At 54.0% G+C, this 19,783-nt stretch overlaps 1 protein-coding gene across 1 annotated transcript in view; it reads left to right on the top strand.

The window, feature by feature from the left end:
• The window catches only part of TNFRSF8 (TNF receptor superfamily member 8), a 54,479-nt gene extending 36,087 nt beyond the window's left edge, over positions 1-18,392 (top strand). The window contains exons 8-14 of the mRNA XM_032300436.1: positions 1,354-1,447; positions 1,773-1,885; positions 3,921-4,022; positions 4,142-4,195; positions 11,432-11,457; positions 13,350-13,563; positions 16,503-18,392. Coding sequence (XP_032156327.1) covers positions 1,354-1,447; positions 1,773-1,885; positions 3,921-4,022; positions 4,142-4,195; positions 11,432-11,457; positions 13,350-13,563; positions 16,503-16,756 — 857 coding nt within the window. The 3' untranslated portion in view covers positions 16,757-18,392. The remainder of the gene's footprint in view (positions 1-1,353; positions 1,448-1,772; positions 1,886-3,920; positions 4,023-4,141; positions 4,196-11,431; positions 11,458-13,349; positions 13,564-16,502) is intronic.
• Positions 18,393-19,783: the final 1,391 nt, after the last annotated feature.

The following is a 19,783-nucleotide window of genomic DNA, read 5'->3' on the forward strand; positions in this document are numbered from 1 at the left end:
GTGGATCACGAGGTCAAGAGATCGAGACCATCCTGGTCAACATGGTGAAACCCCGTCTCTACTAAAAATACAAATCATTAGCTGGGCATGGTGGCACGTGCCTGTAATCCCAGCTACTGAGGAGGCTGAGGCAGGAGAATTGCCTGAACCCAGGAGGCGGAGGTTGCAGTGAGCCGAGATTGCGCCATTGCACTCCAGCCTGGGTAACAAGAGTGAAACTCCGTCTCAAAAAAAATAAAAATAAAAATAAAGACAGAGTATTCCTATGTTGTTCAGTCTGGTTTAGAACTCCTGAGCTCAAGTGATCCGCCCACTTCAGCCTCCCAAAGTGCTGGGATTACAGGCGGGAGCTACCATACCCTGCCATAGGGATACGTTCTTGTTTATAAATCATGCCTTAGGCTGGGTGCGGTGCTCACACCTGTAATCCCAGCACTTTGGGAGACCGAGGTGGGTGGATCACCTGAGGTCAGGAGTTTGGGACCAGCCTGGCCAACATGGTGAAACCCCATCTCTACTAAAAATAAACAAATTAGCTAGGTGTGTTGACAGGCTCCTGTAATCCCAGCCATTCGGGAGGCTGAGGCAGGAGAATCACTTGAATCCGGAAGGCAGAAGTGGCAGTGAGCTGAGATTGTACCACTGTGCCCTAGCATGGGCGACAGAGGAAGACTCCATCTCAAAAAATAAAAAACCAAAAAGTAGTAAATTAATTATGCCTTAACAAAGTTGATTTAAGAGAAAAAAGCTTTAAAAATTGAGGCTGTATTTATACATTAGGAGATTTCAGGTTTCCCTTAAGTAAAAGCAAAAGGTCCAGTGTCACTGTGTCACCTCCTTCCTGGGTGACCACAGCTGTCAGAGATGAACAGCAGCTTCTCCACTTCATTTTATTTATTTATTTATTTATTTATTTTTCGTCTTGCTCCATTGCCCAGGCTGGAGTGCAGTGGCATGATCTCAGTTCACTGCAGCCTCCACCTCCCCGGTTCAAATGATTCTCCTGCCTCAGCTTCCTGAGTAGCTGGGATAACAGGTGCGTGCCACCACACCTGGCTAATTTTTGTGTTTTTTAGTAGAGACAGGCTTTCACCATGTGGGTTGGCCAGGCTGGTCTTGAACTCCTGAACTCAAGTGATCCCCCTGCCTCAGCCTCCCACACTGCTGTGACTATAGGTGTGAGCCACTATGCTTGGCCAGCTTCCCCACTTTGATCTTTTGAAACACAAATCTGACTGTCTTACCTCCCAGGGTGCTACCTCCCTGGAAGCCACCGGTCCCTGCTGGTGAACTCTTTCCTGGACATACCAGCCTCCTTGGTGCTGGTTCTCAGCTGTTACCTCCCCTCTGCAGATATGGCTGAGAGGGACACCACCTTTGAGCCGCCAACCCCGGTGACCCAGCCTGACTGCATCCTCACTGCAGAGAATGGCAAGATGCCCGCCAGGTGACTCCTCAGCCCTTCTCTCTGTTTGGCTGCCGCAGGAGGGAGCTGTTCCTGCCATGCCCAGGGGATTTCTGGGGGCAGCTGGGCCTGGGGTGGAGGTGGGGCCTGGGCTGCTCTTTTTGGGAATCTCTGAGCTGGCACCACTGGAAAGCCAGAAGACCTTGAAACCCAGTCTCTGCCCTCAAAATGCCTGGCAGAGACTCGGCACAGAGGATCTAGGGATCCAGGCCCCGGCTGCACAGTCTCCAGGGAAAGGGAATGATTCCTGAGCACACACTTCCCTCGTCCCATCCCTGTCCCTCCTGCCTTGGGCTTCTCCCTGCAGCACCAGCCCCACTCTGAGCTCCCTGGTGGATTCCCAGGCCAGGAAGACGCTGCCCATCCCAACCAGCGCTCCCATCGCTCTCTCCTCCACGGGGAAGCCCATTCTGGATCCAGGTAATGATCCCAGCCCACCCACCCCCATCCCAGCAGGGGCTTCCTCCTGGGGAAATGGGGCCAGGGGGAGCCAGGAGGGAACTTCTCCTTTGTGGTTTGGCCTGGGAGGGGGATCAAGGTCAACCCCAGGTTTCTGGCTTCTTGAGTTGGGGCTGCGACTCTGGCACTAGCTAGTGACTTTTTTTTTTTTTAAACAGAGTCTCACTCTGTTGCCCAGGCTGGAGTGCAGTGGCACTGATCTTGGCTCACTGCAACCTCCACCTCCAGGTTGAAGAGATTCTCCTGCCTCAGCCTCCCGAGTAGCTGGGATTACAGGCGCTTGCCACCACTCCTGGCTAATTGTTTGTATTTTTAGTAGAGACAGGGTTTTGCCATGCTGCCAAGGTTGTTCTCAAACTCCTGAGCTCAGGTGATCCACCCACCTCAGCCTCTCAAAATGCTGGGATTATAGGCGTGAACCACTGCACCTGGCTGCTAGTGACTATTCTTCAATTCTTGTGGGCAGGAATTTTTTCACAGCTTCATCCTCATGGCCCATAATTGCTACTCAGAAAACAGGTATTTGTTGATTGATTTCATGACGTTGACTAGTTGTTTAGTTCCTTTGAGGCTCAGTTGTCTCATCTGTGGAATGGTGATGGCAGAGAGCATGCAGGGTTGTAAGCAGCGTAACGTTGTAGGCAGTGCCAGTAAGAGTGCCTCTTAGGAAATGATGCCAGGCTTTCATTTTAGGACTTGCAGTTCTAGTGACTGACACGAGATGGCAGTAGTGCTCAGGCGGTCCTGAAAGGGCGGTCCTGTCTGGCGGCATTGGCACCGGCTGGAAACTTGTTTGAAAAGCAAATGATAGGCCCCATCCCAGACCTAGAGAATCAGAAGCATTTTAGCAAGGTCTCCAGGGGACTCATATGCACATTAATATTTGAGAAGCACTTAACTGGCATATTCTACTTTTTTTTTTTTTTTGAGACGGAGTCTCACTCTGTCACCAGGCTGGAGTGCAGTGATGCGATCTCGGCTCACTAAAACCTGTGCCTCCCAAGTTCAAGCAATCCTCCTGCTTCAGCCTCCTGCGTAGCTGGAACTACAGGTGTGCGCCACCACGCCCAGCTAACTTTTATATTTTTAGTGGAGACAGGGTTTCACCATGTTGAACAGGATGGTCTCGACCTCTTGACCTCATGATCCGCCTGCCTCAGCCTCCCAGAGTGCTGGGATTACAGGCGTGAGCCACCGTGCCCAGCCCATATACTACTTTTTTAACATCTAAACGTGGACTTCAATAAAGTACAATAACTAGCTCTATGATCTCTACAAGTGACAAAAGGAAAAGAGGAAGTGAGTTTAATATCAAGGTGTGAAGAAGGAGAACGAGATAGGGGTTAAGAAAGAGCATGGGCCCTGGGGTCCACCGGCCTGGCCTGGGCTGGGCTGGGCTGGGGCTCTTTATTCTTAGGGTGACCTTGGACAAGTTAATGAACTTTCGTGAGCCCCAGTTCCCCTCATTTTGAAACTGGAGTTAGGGAGGGTGCCTATGGCCTAGGGTTGTGGATCATTAATTCAGGGAACGCTTGTGGGGGTGTTTTTGTGCAGGGGGGACTCCGTGCCCACCCTCACCAAGCAGATCTAGAGGGTTGGCTGGGAGGGGACTGGGTTCAACCCCTTCCTTCTCCTCACTGCCGGGCCTTCCCCACCCTGACCTGGCCATACCAGTAGCGCTGCCGGAGGCCCTTCTCCACAGTCCCCAAATTTTGGTCTTTTGAACCTCAATTCCTCCTTCCTTCTGGCCCCTAGACGCCTCAGCTTCTCACCCTCTAGACACAGTTTACCCTTCTCTCAGCTATGAATAGTTGATCAGCTTCCTGGAGTCAGGTGAGGGAGGGCCGGATCAGATACAACCTCGGCTTGGAAAGGACCTGGTGTTGTTAGCTATGATAGAATCTCTGTCCCAGGGGAAGGAGGAAGTAGTCTGGGGCTGGGGCTGTCCTGTGTGGTTATAGCAAAGCAAAGAGTGCAGAGCATCTTTGTGTTTCAGGGCCGGTGATCTTCTGGGTGAGCCTGGTGCTGGCCGTGGTGGTCGGTGCCATCGCCTTCCTCCTGTGCCGCCGGAGGGCCTGCAGGAAGCGAATTCGGCAGAGTAAGTGGCTGTGTCCTCGGGGCCTTGGGAAGGACAGGCTGCTCTCTGCCAGCCTGGTCTGGGTCCTCGCCCTGCTCGCTCCTGCCGTCTGAGGCCTCCTCCTCCTGGTGTCGTTTCAGAGCTCCACCTGTGCTACCCGGTCCAGACCTTCCGGCCCAAGCTGGAGCTTGTGGGTGAGTGTCCGGCCGTCTAAAGGGGCTGCCCGAGCCAGAGGAGCGAGCATACGGCAGCTCTGGGCCCGGGGAGTGGGCTGAGAGCATGAACTTCTAGCCCAGCCTCGGGGCTCCCTGTCTGGGGCTCCTGTGGCCTTCTGTACCTCCGTAGGGATGTCATGCGGGTGAAAACTCACGCGGGTAGAGAATGCAGTGCGGGTGAAGACGGCGCTGGGTGTGCGGACTGTGTGGCTCGCCCAGAGCAGCACCTGGATGGACGCTGGGATGCAAGTTTAAAAGTCTATCTTGTCTTTCATTTCTTCCTCCAGTACCCCCAGGGGGCATTCCTGCCAGCCTTTCCTTCCTCTCTACATTCTACCCTCCCTTTCCCCATCTTCCATCTTCTCTTCTCTTTCCCTTCTCTCTCCCCATCTTCTACCACTTGGCACGTCATCCCAGCGGCAGGAGGCATCCTGGTTCTGCCGCTTACAAGCTGTGTGACCCCGGGTGAGTTACTGAATCACTCTGTGTCTCAGTTTCCTCACCCGGAAAATTCGGATGGTGGAGCCTCCTTCAGAGGCTTGGCCAGCGGGTTCCTGGAGGTCGGGCTGTTAAGTGCATGGTGGAGTGTCTGCCTGCAGTCGGTGGCTGCTGCTGTTGACCCGCTGGCCTGGGCCTGGGGCTTTTTCCTCCCTGGAAGCTTCAGGCTTTCCCGAGTTCTGGGTGCTTCTGACCCACTGCCTGGTCCCTGCACTCTGATCCTTGACCGACATCCAGACCAGCTCTTCCAGGAAGCCCTCGGGGGCTGGAAACTTCCCCACCTGTCTAGGCAGGGGTGTCTAGACAGGGTGTGTCTTCTAGCCCTCACCTGGGGCAGGGGGCTCCAAGCCATCATGTGTCAAGCACTTTTTCTCTCCTGGACACCCCTTTTAAGGCAGGCTGGGGTCTTCCTGAGCACTGCACGGCATGGATTGAGTGCCTACTGTGTGCTGGGCTCTGATGGGGGAATTGTCTGAGCCTTCTTTTCTGATTGCAAGGTGGGCTCCCGTAGAGGGTCTCCTGGACTCCCCCAGTGACGACCTTTGTTCTGCAAGGAGGATACAGGGCTCAGAGAGGTTGACGGCTGGCCCAGGGCCACACAGCCCGACAGTGGCGCAGCAAGCCTCAGACACTGGTTCTAGGGGTTTTGGTTTGTAAAGGGCTCAGCCGTGTCCCCTTTTTCTTCCCCCTGCCAGCTCTGCCCACCACCGCAACGCCCACCCAAGAGCCGCATGCTCAGCCTGAGGCCAGGTCCTGGCCCGACCCCCGATCTCCCCAGGACCTTTGGAGAGGTGCTTGCAGTAGGTTAGAGACTGTTGCCTTGGGCACAGAAACCCAGTCCACTGAGGCATGTTTTGAATTTGATGAGTTTCACAAGCAAGCACTTGTGGTCCCTGAGCAAGGGGGGTTTTTGTGTTTTGACAGTTTCAAGCCTGTTTCCATGAGCTGTCAGGCTCAGCGTCTCATTGAAACCGGCATTTGCTTTCTTGACATTTTTCTAGTATTAGAATTTCCATTGCCGTCAGTTTATTTTTTTTCTTCAAACCTCTGTGAGAGCAGTTTTCTTACAAGAAGACAAAAAGAAAAACAGAAAACACCTTCCCCTAAGAAGTCAGATCTACAAAGCACGGAGCCCCGAGACTCAATGGTGGACACCCTGTCTCAGGCCATTTTTGACCCTCTGGCTTCCGGTGGGCCCTCGGGGTCTGGGTTCCCAGGCCCAGGATGGATGGAAAGTGAAGCCAAGACAGGCAAGGTCACAGGGCACAGGGCAAGAACGGACCGAGCTGGCCGGATGCCCCTTTCCCTCCCGAGTCGTGGGTGGTTCACTCATTCATCTGTTCACATGGTCTTCACGGAGCACTTCCTCCGAGCAGGCCCTGTGCTGGGCCCAGAAGCTGTTCTCTTCAAGCTTTTAGACTAATTCGGACTGCCTGCAGAGGCCAAAGGCAGGCAGGATGGGAGTGTGTGCCCCTTGACTTCCCACATCCCAGACCTGGGGCAGGGGGTGCTCTTGGTTCCTTGAGCAGTGAGCGCATCAGGAATCTCCGCTCAGGAGTGATGAGATGCTCACCAACCAGCCCTCAAATTGATCCGACCTTCCCACATGTGTCCTCGGTGACAGGCATTTGCAAAGGACGTATGTGATCTCATTCACTCCTCCAGTGGCCTGGGAGGTACCTACTATTACCCCCATTGCATAGATTAGCAGCCTGAGGCACAGAAGATGAAGTAATTTGTTTAAGACCACGTGCTGGGTAAGCAGTAGGACTGGGATTTTATCGTGGTTGTTGAGATATTTGTGAAAAGGTTTTTCACCCTTGGCACCATTGACGTGTGGGAATGAACCATTCTTTGCTGTGGGGGCTATCCTGGCGGAAGTTCTGCAGCCCCCTAGATGCCAGTAACACCCCCTAGGTGGGACAACCAAAAATGTCTCTAGACACTGCCACATGGCCCCTGGGGAAAAACTACTCCTGGTTGAGAACCAGTAATCTAAAATTCTTTTTTTTTTTTTTTTGAGATGGAGTCTCAACTCTGTCACCTGGGATGCAGTGCAGTGGCGTGATCTCAGCTCACTGCAACCTCTGCCTCCCGGGTTTAAGCAATTCTCCTGCTTCAGCCTCCTGAGTAGCTGGGATTATAGGTGCCTGCCACTAAACCCAGCTAATTTTTTGTATTTTTAGTGGAGAAGGGGTTTCACCATTTTGGCCAGGCTGGTCCCTAACAACTGACCTCCTGATTCACCCGCCTTGGCCTCCCAAAGTGCTGGGATTACAGGCATGAGCCCTGTGCCCAGCTTTAAAATTATTTTAATCCTTCATTTTTATCAGCACTTGAATCATGATCAGTTATTCCAGGGAGCTTTAGGTTGAAAGAAATTTTTGTTTTGAAACCATTTCAAACTTATAGAAATGGTGGAAGTACAAATAATTTATTTTGTCCTGAACCATTTGGGAGTAACTGACTGACTCAATGTCTATCACCCCAAAAGCTTTAGTGTGTATTTCAAACAGACAAGGAGGGTGTATTTTGCGTGATGTGGTAAGGATCGTCAGAATCAGGAAATTGACACTGATGTGTGACCAACAATGAATTCTCAGGCCCTACTCAAGTTTCCTTATTTGTCCCAATAATGTCCTTTGTAGCAGAGGATCCAGCTCAGGGCCACGATTGCACTTGCTTGTCTGGTTTCTCGAGTGTCCTTCCATCCAGATCTCTTCCCCAGGCTTTTCCTTTTTTTGGGAAGAGTGCAGGCTGGCAGTTCCGTGATGCTCCTTGCTTTGGGTTTGTCTGGTGTTTTCTCCTGAGTGGATTCAGGTTACGCATCTTGGGCTGGAAGGTCCCAGAAGTGATGTTGGGCTCTTCTTTCTCAGGGCGTCCTGCCAGGTTTCAGTTTGTCCCTTTCCTGGAGCTGTGCACTTTGAGCACTTGATGGAGGTGATGTCTGCCGGGCCTCTCCACGGTGAGGTCTCTGCGCCTCAGTTACTAAGTCTTTTGGGGGGCATTACTTTGAGACTGACAATAACTCATTCTTCAGCAGACCTTTTTTTTTGAAACAGGGTCAGGCTCTGTCACCCAGGCTGGAGTGCAGTAGCGTGATCTTGGTTCACTGCAACCTCCACCTCCCGGGTTCAAGTGATTCTCCTGTCTCAATCTCCTGAGGAGCTGGAATTACAGGTGTGTGCCACAATGCCTGGCTGATTTTTTTTTTTTTTTTTTTGTATTTTTAGTAGAGACAGGGTTTCACCATGTTGGTCAGGCTGGTCTCCAACTCCTGGCCTCAAGCGGTCCTCCCACCTCAGCCTCCCTAAGCTTTGGGATTACAGGCATGAGCCACTGCACCTGGCCCAGAACTCCTATTTTCTTTATTGGGTTATAATCTGTTACCATCAGTTTTTATTCTGATGCTCCAGTTGTCCCAGATTAGGTCAGGGGGAGCCCCTGTGTTCTTTGGGGTATCCTCATCCTTCTGTGCTGTGAGCACTTCCCTATTCTGAGATGTTCCCAGCACGTCTTCCCTATTCTGAGATGTGTTCTCCTGCCCCGGCCCTGGAATCAGCTCTCTCTCCCTGGAGTCCGGGGTTTGCATCTGGGGATGCCTGTTGCCAGAACCTAGCTGAATCTCCCCACTTGGGCCCGTTCTGTTTCCCACAGCATTGGGGAATCACAGGCCAGAGAGGGGAGGGGACTGTAAGTGCAGAACAACAGGGAAGGAAGGGACCGAGAGCTTTACATCCTGCATCAGATCTCACGTGCTCCGTGAGCCTGGCCTTCAGAGCAGCCTGTGACACCATGCGCTTGTCCCAGGCGGCCGGCCGCTGCCCAGCGTGTTCCTGGACTGGTGTCCTGGGGGGTACCAGACGAGCTTACGAGAAGGTGGTGGTTATTCCAAAAAGCAAGGAAGCCAGTAAATAAGGCTAGCGGATTGAATCAACATTTTTAGGGGAAGAGCAGTTATGAAATCTGACCTCTGTACTTGGCGAGATTTATCCTGTGTCTTTATCAAACTCCTCATGGGTTGTCACACAGCTGTAGTCACACGTCAGAGCCTTATCTCAGATTTTACACTTGTTTGGGAGGGTCAGCATCGAACTCTGACTTACCATTCAGTGTGTTGGAGCACAGAGCCATGTTAACATCCTGGGCTCTTCCTGCACCTGCTGTGGGCTGGAAAGCATGCTGGACACCTTCTTTTTTTAATACTTTAATTTTTAAAAATTCTAAGTAGGCTGGATGTGGTGACTCACGCCTGTAATCCCAGCACGTTGGGAGGCCAAGGCGGGCGGATCACTGGAGGTCAGGAGTTCAAGACCAGCCTGGCCAACATGGCAAAATCCCGTTTCTACTAAAAATATAAAAATTAGCCAGGTGTGGTGGTGGGTGCTTGTAATCCCAGCGACTCAGGAGGCTGAGGCAGGAGAATTTCTTGAACCCAGGAGGCGGAGGTCGCAGTGAGCCAAGATCATGCCACTGTACTCCAGCCTGGAGTACCCCTGCTCCAGGACAGCTAAGTGGCCTCATTGTTTATGACATTTGGCTGGTTTTCAATTTGGGGGTTATTATAAACACCGCTGCTGTGCTTGACCTTTTTGTTTTCTTTCGGGTTGTTTCCTGAGGGTGTGTTCCCCCAAGAGGGATGACTGGATAAAGAGTGTGAGGTTTTCCTTGCGAGATGACCATGAGAACGCGGAACCAGCGTGCGGGGCATGAGCAGCTCCGCGCCCCTCTTCGCCTACTTCCCTTTCGAGGACGAGTTGTGTCATTTCTATTCATTTTGTTTTGTTACTTTGTCAAACATTTTTTTTTTCTGTTGGCCACCCCCAGTGACTTGGTACCAAAGAACAGTTGGCTGCTTGTAAAACTCAGAATCACTCTGGAAGGACCATGATTTAGTGTCACTGACATCATTTAAAAGAATGTGCCTCGGCCGAGCGCGGTGGCTCAAGCCTGTAATTCCAGCACTTCGGGAGGCTGAGGCAGGTGGATCGCCTGAGGTCAGGAGTTCGAGACCAGCCTGGCCAACACGGTGAAACCCCATCTCTACTAAAAATACAAAAATTAGCCGGGCGTGGTGGCGCACACCTGTAATCCCAGCTACTTGGGAGAATCGCTTGAGCCTGGGAGATGGAGGTTGCAGTGAGCCGAGATCATGCCACTGCATTGCAGCCTGGGTGACAGAGTGAGACTCTGTATGAAAAAAAAAGAGAAAAAGGTACCCCTAAGAGTGTTTCCCAAACTCACCTAGTGTCCAACATAGCACGTTCCTACGGCCAGTCTTGTGTGTTCTTATCCTGCTTGTTGACTGAGCATCGGTGAGCGTCTCTGCGAGGGTTCAGGGCAGGTGGCTCCCCAGAGCTACTGAAATCCGAGATGTGTGCAGGAGGCGGTGTGGCTGCCATGCGGGCATCTTGGAGGCAGAATTGTCTAGCCAGGGATGTGTGCCTGACAACAACAGATTCCAGATCTCTGTAGGTGGCATTCTAGGGAGTGGTTGAAGGCTGGGCGTCCCTGGAAGATGGTCTGCTCTGGAAGTTGACTTGCCCCAGGATGGACTAGATGCCCAGGTGACCTCTCACCTTTCTCAGATGGCCAGTGAGCCAAGGTTAAATGTTAAATGTCAATGTGCGCCTGGCTATGACCTGGCCCCTGTTTACTATGGGAGAACAAGGGGAGTGGAGGGCGGGGGTTGAGATGAGAAGACAGAGCTTGTGGCTTGAGAATCTTTGCATCAGCACCTCCTGAGCCCACAGAGGGATGGGCTGAAGGACATGAGATGACCTGAGAGCAGTTGTCCTCCTCAAAGCCTGCTGCCTGGGTGCTTTCGGGCACGTGAAAGAGCCAGAAGGGTTCCACAGTAGACTGGCTTCAGGCGTGTCCCAGGCAGGGTCCAGGTGGTGTCCACAGGATCCCTCATCCTCTCTCCATCGCCTGCCTTGAGGTCCTCCATGTGGGTTTTGCCCGGTGTTACAGGGAGTTCGGGGCTCCCCACACCCTGGAGACAACAAGGTGTGGGGGCGGCATCCACTGACCAGCTTCTGAACCAGCAGAAGCCTCCTGGGCTCTGGCTGGGCCTGTGCGTCTCGTGAACCAATCCTCGCATGTGCACGGGGGTAGGGGTTCGGCGTGTTCATTGGTTTAGTCATTAGGAATGAGAGTGACGGCCGGGCCCAGTGGCTCACACCTGTAATCCTGGCACTTTGCAAGGCCGAGGCGAGTGGATCACTTGAGATCACGAGTTCAAGACCAGCCTGGACAACATGGTGAAACCCTGTCTCTACTGAAAATACAAAAAATTAGCCAGGTGTGGTTGCGTGTGCCTGTAATCCCAGCTACTCGGGAAGCTGAGGCATGAGAATCGCTTGAACCTGGGAGGTGAAGGTTGCATTTTGCTGAGATTGCCCCACTGCGCTCCAGCGAGACCATCTCAAAAAAAAGAAAAGATTACGGAGAGTGGCCAGGGGAGAGAGGTGGTCCCCTGTCCCCTCCATCTGCCACTGGAGGAGCGGGCATCGGGAAGTGAGCCTCCTTGCCTTGGGCTGGGGTGGGCGCTGGCTCTGAAGCCCATCCCAGTCCTCTCCAGACTGATGACCTGACCCCTAGGCTGAGTTCAGCGCCACCCATGATCCAGGAGGACCATTTGCCAGTATGCGGGGTGGGTGGGGCCAGGGGCTGCCAGACCTTCCTCGGTGAAGTCGCTGCTCTTGCTTTTTGCAGATTCCAGACCCAGGAGGAGCTCAACAGTAAGTACCCGCCCTTGCCCCTACCTCAGCTTCGTGCCCCGAAATCCGACTCCTTCCCTAACAGATCTGCAGTTTAGAGAGCTGCTGGGGGAAGGGAGAGGGAGGGGATGGAAGGGCCATTCCCCGCCCAGTGCCCAGGGTGCAGGCCCCTGCTGCAGGTTCAGGCTGAGTCTGCCCCACTGCAGGGACCTCTGTCACAGGGGCCTCGCCTGGGGCCTCAGTCAGGCCTTGGCCAAGGGTGGAGCGCCCCACCCCCACAGCAGCCTCCAGCTCCTGGCTCAGCCTGCCGGGAATTTCCAGAAGGGCCTGCAGACAGTGGGTTTGGTTTGCGCCACTTTTGGGTACCAGGTCTGGTCAGGAGGAAGGCTGCGTTCATTCTCCTCTTCTCTTCACTCTTGCATGAATCCCATCCTGCAAGCTGGATGACGGAGCAGGTGTCTATGATCCACTCCTTTTTTCTTTTTCCATTTATCACTCCTTCCACTACCTTCTTTCATTCAAGCATCATACATTAAGAAGGGTTTCTATCCTTTCATTTTTCAATATAATATACAGAACCATCACACTAGTTCAGTTTCACATTACGGGGCATCACATTCAAATATGCTTGGATTTGACAAGTGTCTGTGACAATGCTGAGAAATTCCACAAAAGAGGGTCTTCAACAATTTGTAAGGTAATACATTTGGTTTTGCTGCATAGGCCATTAATAGTAACTTGTTTTAAAATGCAGTCTTTTGGCCAGGCACAATGGCTCACGCCTATAATCCCAGCATTTTGGGAAGCTAAGGCAGACGGCTCACCTGAGGTCAGGAGTTTGAGACCAGCCTGGCCAACATAGTGAAACACCGTCTCTACTAAAAATACAAAAATTAGCCAGGTGTGGTGGTGCATGCCTGTAGTCCCAGCCACTCGGGAGGCTGAGGCAGGAGAATGTCTTGAACCTGGGGGGCAGAGGTTGCAGTGAGCTGAGATTGTGCCACTGCATTCCAGCCTGGGTAACAGAGTGAGACTCCATCTCAAAAACAAAAAACAAAACAAAACAAAAACCATCTTTTAGCCTTCAAATTATTATAAAAAGTATTCAAGATGATGTATTAAGGTTGGTGCCATTTGCCATTAAAAATAATGGCAAAAACCGTGATTACTTTTTCACCAATCTAAAAGATGTGCTCTCTGTGCCTTGAGAATCATCGCGTCAACATGAGCATCCCTGCCTCGTCTCTGAATTACTCAAACTCACTCCATTTTGAAGGCATCAGGACACTTAATGAGGCCACTTACTTGCATTTACTCGTAAAAGTCAAAAAGTAAACCGGCACATTCCTCAATACACAGCTGTTTTTAGAATGCATGAGTGTAATCATGAAAGACTGCTTTCCAGGATGTTGGGGCTAGGGAGCTGGCGGGGCTGCTCCAGGAGGCGGTGGGTCTGGAGCTGGTACTTACAGACTTTGGTGCTTATGAGTGTGGATTACAGAGCCAGATGCCAGGGTTCAAATCCCGGCTCAGGTGTTTACTGATGGTATAACCCTGGGCAAGTTACTCGACTCCTCTGTGCCTCAGTTTCCTCATCTGTAAAACAGGGAGAGGGCTGTTACCCACCTCATATGGTGGTTGTGAGAATTAACATATGTCAAGAAATTTAGGACAGGGTCACGGACATCGCAGGCACCCTGTGAGTCGCTGACTGTTACCCTTACTATTTAGTACAAATTAAAAGCAACAGACTTCACCCAGAAAGCTGAGAAGCCCGGGGCAGCTCAGGGCAGCTTTAAAGCAGAAAGGGAGACTCACTGGGGTCTGTAGAGATAAAGAAAAAGGGACCTCCCAGTTCAGAGAGTGGGGGAGGGAGGGGGCGCCCGGCAGCAGCACCCATTCCTCTCCCACAGCAGGTGAGGAGTGGCGTGTCGATGACAGAATCCGGCGCAGAAGAGCTGCGGTTAATGAGCCCTCCAGCGCAGCCATTGGAGATCTGCCACAACGTGGGGGCAGCCAGCCTGGAGAGCCTGCCGTTGCGAGATGCCAGCCCAGCCAGCGGCCCCTCGCCTCCCAGGGACCTTCCTGAGCCTCGGGTGCCCACGGAACACACCAATAACAGGATTGGTGAGTTGGCCTGTTTTGAGCGTAGCCTGCAGGCCAGGGGCAGAGGCGGGGATGAGTGTGGGGCCCTGGGTGGAAGGGGCCTGGAGACTCTGGAGCTGAAAGGCCCGGCAAAGGAGAGGCATAGATTCTCCACCCCAATTCAAGTGTCTGTAAGTAGGTTCAGCAAGGGCACTTACCTCATAGGCCCTTGAGCGAAGTCACGAGCCAGTGCGCATGAGGTGCCTGCTGTTACTCACATAAAAAGTGAAAGCCATCCCAGCCCCAACACCCGAGGGGACAGGAGGAGGACGTGCCAGTGGCCACAGGACCTGCCACTTGTCTGGCGCATTCTGGACACTGTGCAGACGCCACCTCTTCCTCTCTGTCTCACCACCTTCTGAGGTTGGTGTCTTTCTCCCCATTTGACAGATGGGGAAACACCCGCTCTGCCTGGCAGGCCTTTCTGCTCCTATCCATGTGCCTACAGCCAAAACCCGGGGTGACCAGCTTGTCCCGTCTTTCCCAGGACACTCCTGGCCTCAGGGTGATCTGTCCGCCTCGGCCTCACAGAGTACCGGGATTATGAGCATGAGCCACTGTGCCAGGCCTGGGCAGTCTTTTGTAACAAACTGAAACTTTCGAAATTGTAGCTTTTAGTAAGTTTTATTTGAAAAGTGCGTATTTCGGGAAATACCACCAAAGGCTTCTTCGGAATTCCTAAGAAGTCCTAATTGGAACATCTGAGTCCATGCTGAGCGCAGTGCCTGGAATCCCAGGGGCGGGGTTCAGAGGGTGTTTGATGGGCAGGAGAAGGAAGTACCAGGCTCCCAGGTGGATGGCTTAGGTGTGGACTGACCCCCCACCCCCCAGCATAGCCTGCAGGCCTTGCTGGTGAGTGGATTGGGTGGCGAGGAGGCCACCTCCACTCCGCTGGGAAGTGGAAGTGCCTTGGAGATTCTCTTGGGCACCCAAGATACAGACAACCCCCTTACCTTCCTGATGCCAGCCTGGGTGAGCGTCCTCCCTTCCCATCCAGTTCCCAAGAGAGATCACACTGGGTTCTCCACATCATCCCTCTCCCCCTGGGAACCAGGCAAGGCAAGAACACATTTCTCCCCAGCTTCCTCACCTGGCCTCCCCACCTGGCCAAGATGAATTCCCTGGACTCTGGAGCTCTGGGGAGGAGCAGGAAACCCATGCAGCCCTTGGAAGCCAGCACCACAACCTGGGGTGTGAGAGGCCTGTGATGGGGGCAGAGCCAGACGGGACAGACCCCTCATGGCCGTCTCTGACATTTACAGACCCTCTGTCACTTCTGAGCTCGGTGGGAGTGGTTTCCTCACCTGGAGCAGCCAGTCCCACTGGATTCAGCCTTGAATCCAGTTAATTCTGGATTTCCCAGGGACCCTTGCTCATTTCCCTGAGGAGTGTGAGGGGGCCAGCCTGTCTCCCAGCTTTGGCTCCTTCTCCCTAAACCAGCACCCCCCCCGCCTGACCCCATCTCCCTCTCATCTTCTCTGTCCATCCCCCTCTGGGCCTTCTCTCCCCTCCTGGGGTCTCCTCTCTCACCACCCCCAGCCCCGTCTTTTGCCCAGCCCTCTTCAGGGCTCCTAGGGCCAGGAGCCTGCAGGTCTTGATGGAGATGTAGGGGTGCTCAGGCCCTGCTGTCTGTTTTGGGGTCTGTGGGGGCACCCAGCCCACAGCCCGTCCCATACTCTGGGCCTTCCCCTCCTCTCGCTGCCGTTTGGAGCACTTCTCTCTTTTCTGGGGGTGTTCAAAACCAGAATAGGAGAGCCAGCGTCATGCAATAGGATTGAGGGTACAGGGGATTTGAGAACATTTCTGGGGTTCCTGAATCCGAGGGTTATAACTGCATTACCCAGACAGGCAGGGGTCCCTGCACCCCTGCCCCACCCAGCTCTCAAGTTCCCTCTTGAGCTTCCCCATTCGACCTCCAGAGTCCAGGGCAGAACAGAGTCCAGAACAGCTGGGAGCCGGCCTACCCTGAGCCGGATGCCGTCAACTGGGCAGAGGCCAGGCTTCCCCACTCCCCAGCTCCTCGGGCCATTGATCTCCCCTGCGCCGTTCCCCTCTATCAGAAGGCCACAGCAGGAGCCTCCACATCAGACTGTGGCGAGGACAAGCCATCCGTCCAAGCTCCTACCGTGCGCTTACAGCACAACCACGCGGGCTGCAGGTGGGAGATCGGCTCTGAGCGGCAGACCCTGAAATTCACAACCTGAGCCAGGCTGTCTCGATCATGGGCTGCCAGGGGTTTCTGCAGGATGTGACTGGCTGGCTGGGTTTGCCTGGACTGAGGAGGCCCCCAGGACACGGGACTTGCAGTATTAGAACCAGGAATGTTGCTGGGCAAGATGGGACAGGTTGGTCACCCTGGGTTTTGGCTGTAGACACATGGATAGGGGCAGAAAGGGCTGCCAGGCAGAGTAAGGTTTTTTTCTTTTTTTTTTTTAATTTCTCCTAACTACATCTTGACCTTGCGCAGGTCATTTAACCTCTCCAGGCTTCAGGTTCCTGTCTGTAAGTGGGAATCTTGATGGGGTCGCCTTGCAGGAGGGCTGAGCACCCAGGAGCCGGTGTGTGGCAGGTGCTCGCCTCTGCTGTGGCCGCCCGTGCTCTGGCTGTCCACGGCTTCGCCTATTCTCTTCCACAGTTCACTTTCTCTCCCACTGTGTCCTCTTCTTCCCTACCCATCCCTGAAGAAGTGCCGAGAAAATCCCAAGTACAAGTAGGCTGGTTCTTAACGCCTCAGGGCCCAGCTCCTAGCTGTTGTATTTCCTCTGAGCCCCAGGATGCCTGTAAGGTGTGTCAGAGAGGTTGTGCCATCAGCCTGAAGTCACCCAGCGGGCAGGACAGCACTGGGCCTCGGCCCCTTCTCTGCCTCTTTGCTCCCATCCTGGCCGGCGCTGGCCTCACTCACACATACTTTTGCCTTGCAGAGAAAATCTACATCATGAAGGCCGACACCGTGATTGTGGGGACCGTGAAGGCTGAGCTGCCCGAGGGCCGGGGCCTGGCGGGACCAGCAGAGCCCGAGTTGGAGGAGGAGGAGGAGCTGGAGGCAGACCATGCCCCACACTACCCCGAGCAGGAGACAGAGCCGCCTCTGGGCAGCTGCGGCGACGTCGCCATGCTCTCGGTGGAAGAGGAAGGGAAGGAGGCCCCCTTGCCCATAGCCGCCTGTGGAAAGTGAGGCCTGGGCTGGGCGGGGGCTCAGAGGGCAGCAGGGTAGCCACTGGGAGGCCAGAGTGGCACTGTTGGCACCAAGCTTGGTCCAGCATCTAGCAGTGGACTGGCCTGTCATTGCAGGGGTCTGGTGGTCTCTGCTTGCACCCCCTACTTAGCTGTCCCCTGACCTAGAGCCTAGGGGATCTGGGGCTTATACAGAAGAGACAATCCAAGGGGACTGGGTCCCAGCAGTGGTGTTGGTTGAAGCAGCAGACAGAGGGCAGGACTGGGCCCTGCCGAGAATAGCATTGGCCCCAGAGACCTGGGCATCAGACCCTTACCATCAAGCCCAGAGCCCACCGAGGGAGAGGCCGTGAGGCCGGCTCCCAGCGCCCCTGAACCCTATTCCCTCTCTCCCTGGACGTCAAAGATGACACCCATTGGGCTTTCCAGCATGCCCCCAGTTACTGTAAATGTGGCCCCCAGAGGGCACGGGGCCAGTGCCTGTGGTTGTCTCTCCTGAGTCAAAAGGGAAGTCCAGAGATGGGGTGTGGTCAGCTGACGCTGTCTCTGCTGCCACGGCCACACAGCACTCTGCACTGGCGTGAGGGCCCCTGCCCGGGCCCAGCCCTGCCTGGGCTGCGGGACCCTCCTGGTGCTGCCCACCTTCCCTCTGTCGCCCCCTTGATGGGCCCAGGATCAAGTCACTCATCTCAGAATGTCTCCACCAATCCCCACCACAGCAGGCGTCTCGGGACCCAGATGTCTGCAGCCCTCAGCAGCTGCAGACCGCCCCTCACCAACCCAGAGAGCCTGCTTTGATTTGCCCAGGGACTTCCACCCCACGTGGACATGGGGAACTTGGGGTGCTGCCCAGAGTTCTTGATCACTCTCTGTGGACCCCACCCGCTCTGTTCTGGGAAATGAAGAGGCATCTTCCTTAGATCTGCCCTGCTTGCAAATCCACTACCACCAGCCCTGCCATCTGGTTCTGGTCCTGTACCTGTTGGGGTGTGGACATCGAGGGGCACCACCGCATCCCCCAGGCATCTGCCTTACTCTGGACCATAGGAAACAAGATTGTTTGGAGGTTCCATCTGGATTTTGGGTGTTTCACATTTCACACTAAGGAGTAAAGCGGCCCTGACTTCCAGACCACTGGCCGGCCTGCTCTCCAGGGCCTTCAGCGTGTAAGCAAACGAGTGATGGATGAGGGTGAGTCTTGGAGTTGCGGGTAGCCTGGAGACTCGTGGACTTACCGCCTGGAGGCAGGGCTGGCAAAGCTGCTGTTTACTCATCAGCTGGCCACGTGCTGTCTGGAGGAAGTGATAGTTTCTGAAACTGCTCAGATGTTTTGGGGAAAGTTGGAGAAGCCGTGGCATTGTGAGAGGTGGTTACACCAGAACCTGGACATTGGCCAGAAGGATAAGTGGGCAGACGCTGTTTGCCCAGTGTTTTTGTGCAAGGATGGAGTGGGTGTCTCTGCATCACCCGCAGCCGCGGCTGTAAGGTACACTGGGCAGCACGCGCCTGTCTGGCAGGGTAGTCTGGTGCCCTTGACGGGAGAGACAGATACGTTTTAACAAAATAATGCACTTCTTCACCCCGTGGCCTTTCATGCAAATTTCAGATCCCTAAAAATCCATAAAATTCTTAAAAACCAAGAACTGTAAGGCTGAGGACATGATCATTGAAATTGAGAGTATGTTATTCACAGAGGCTCTGAGCAGCACTGGCTCTGGGAGATTCTCTCCCCGCAGGGCAGGGATTCCCTTTGCACCCCCAGGCACTGAGGTGGCCGGTCTCTGGTGGACTGGACATTTCTGGGTCCAGGAGCCAACTTCCTGCTGGGGCAGCCCTTCTCACTGCTGGAAGGTTTCCTTATCACTCGAGGCAATCTCTTTCTCTGTGTAATTGCTGCTCCCTGGTTCAAGATGGGCCCTTTGAGGACACTTAGAATAAAGCCACTGATGGTGGGCATGGTGTCTCACACTGTAATCCCAGCACTCTGGGAGGCTGAGGCGAGTGGATCACATGAGATCAGGAGTTTGAGACCATCAGGCCAACATGGTGAAACCCCGTCTCTACTAAAAATACAAAAATTAGCTGGGCATGGTGGTGGGCACCTGTAATCCCACCTACTTTGGAGGCTGAGGCAGGAGAATCGCTTGAACGTGGGAGGCAGAGGTTGCAGTGAGCTGAGATTGCGCCACTGCACTCCAGCCTGGGCGACAAGAGCTGAGACTCCGTCTCAAAAAATAAAAAAAAATAAAGCCACTATTGTCACGAAAGCCTCCCTTTAGGTATTTATAGAAAGGCTTCTGGGCCTTTCCATGGCCTTCTTCCCTCTGGGCTGGGCCAGGCAGCCCCATAGCTTTAGAGAAGGGAGTCTCTAAGGAACAGTTTGAGTGCCCAGGCCTTGGGAGGCAGGGGGAGGACCACAGTATTTGGGAGCATCGGGCTTCTGTGTCTGAGCTGGGTGGAGCCCAGCCTGCTTCCCTGGGCATAACTCAGTGGCCTTGGGAACCAGCCTCCACCCCAGGGAACCAGCCTGGAGGCCCCCTCTGACTGTGGCTCCTGTGTGGGGTGGAGGAAACCCACAGCCACGGACAGACCCTGCTCCCCACTCCCCAAGATGCCAGCCCACACCCAGACATCAGCCCGGCCATTGAACCAGCCACTGCCTGCCATTCACTCAGTCCAGGGGCTAGGGTGAATTTCCCCATCCTGCCCAGTGGTGAGAGGACCCCTTCTATCGCCTGGCTGTGCTCGTGTCCAGGTTGGGAGATGTACAGAGCCCCTTGCTACTCAAGGTAGCAATTCCCAGGCTGTGACAACACTCCCACACACCTTTTCTTGAACATTTGTGATCAGAGCGGGACAGCAAGTGATATGTATCAGATGGAAGCTGCTGCCTTCAAAGAAAAGCCATTGTTTCCTAAGGCACCTTTGTCAACCATTCTACAGTTCTTAGAATCTCCATGGCTTGGATCAGTCCCTAAAATGGAACGAGAGGACCTCCCTAGAGCGTCTCTCACTCCATCACAACCTC

Source organism: Sapajus apella, unplaced genomic scaffold (genome assembly GCF_009761245.1).
Source record: "Sapajus apella isolate SASKATOON/1434 unplaced genomic scaffold, GSC_monkey_1.0 scaffold43, whole genome shotgun sequence".
NCBI lineage: Eukaryota > Metazoa > Chordata > Mammalia > Primates > Cebidae > Sapajus > Sapajus apella.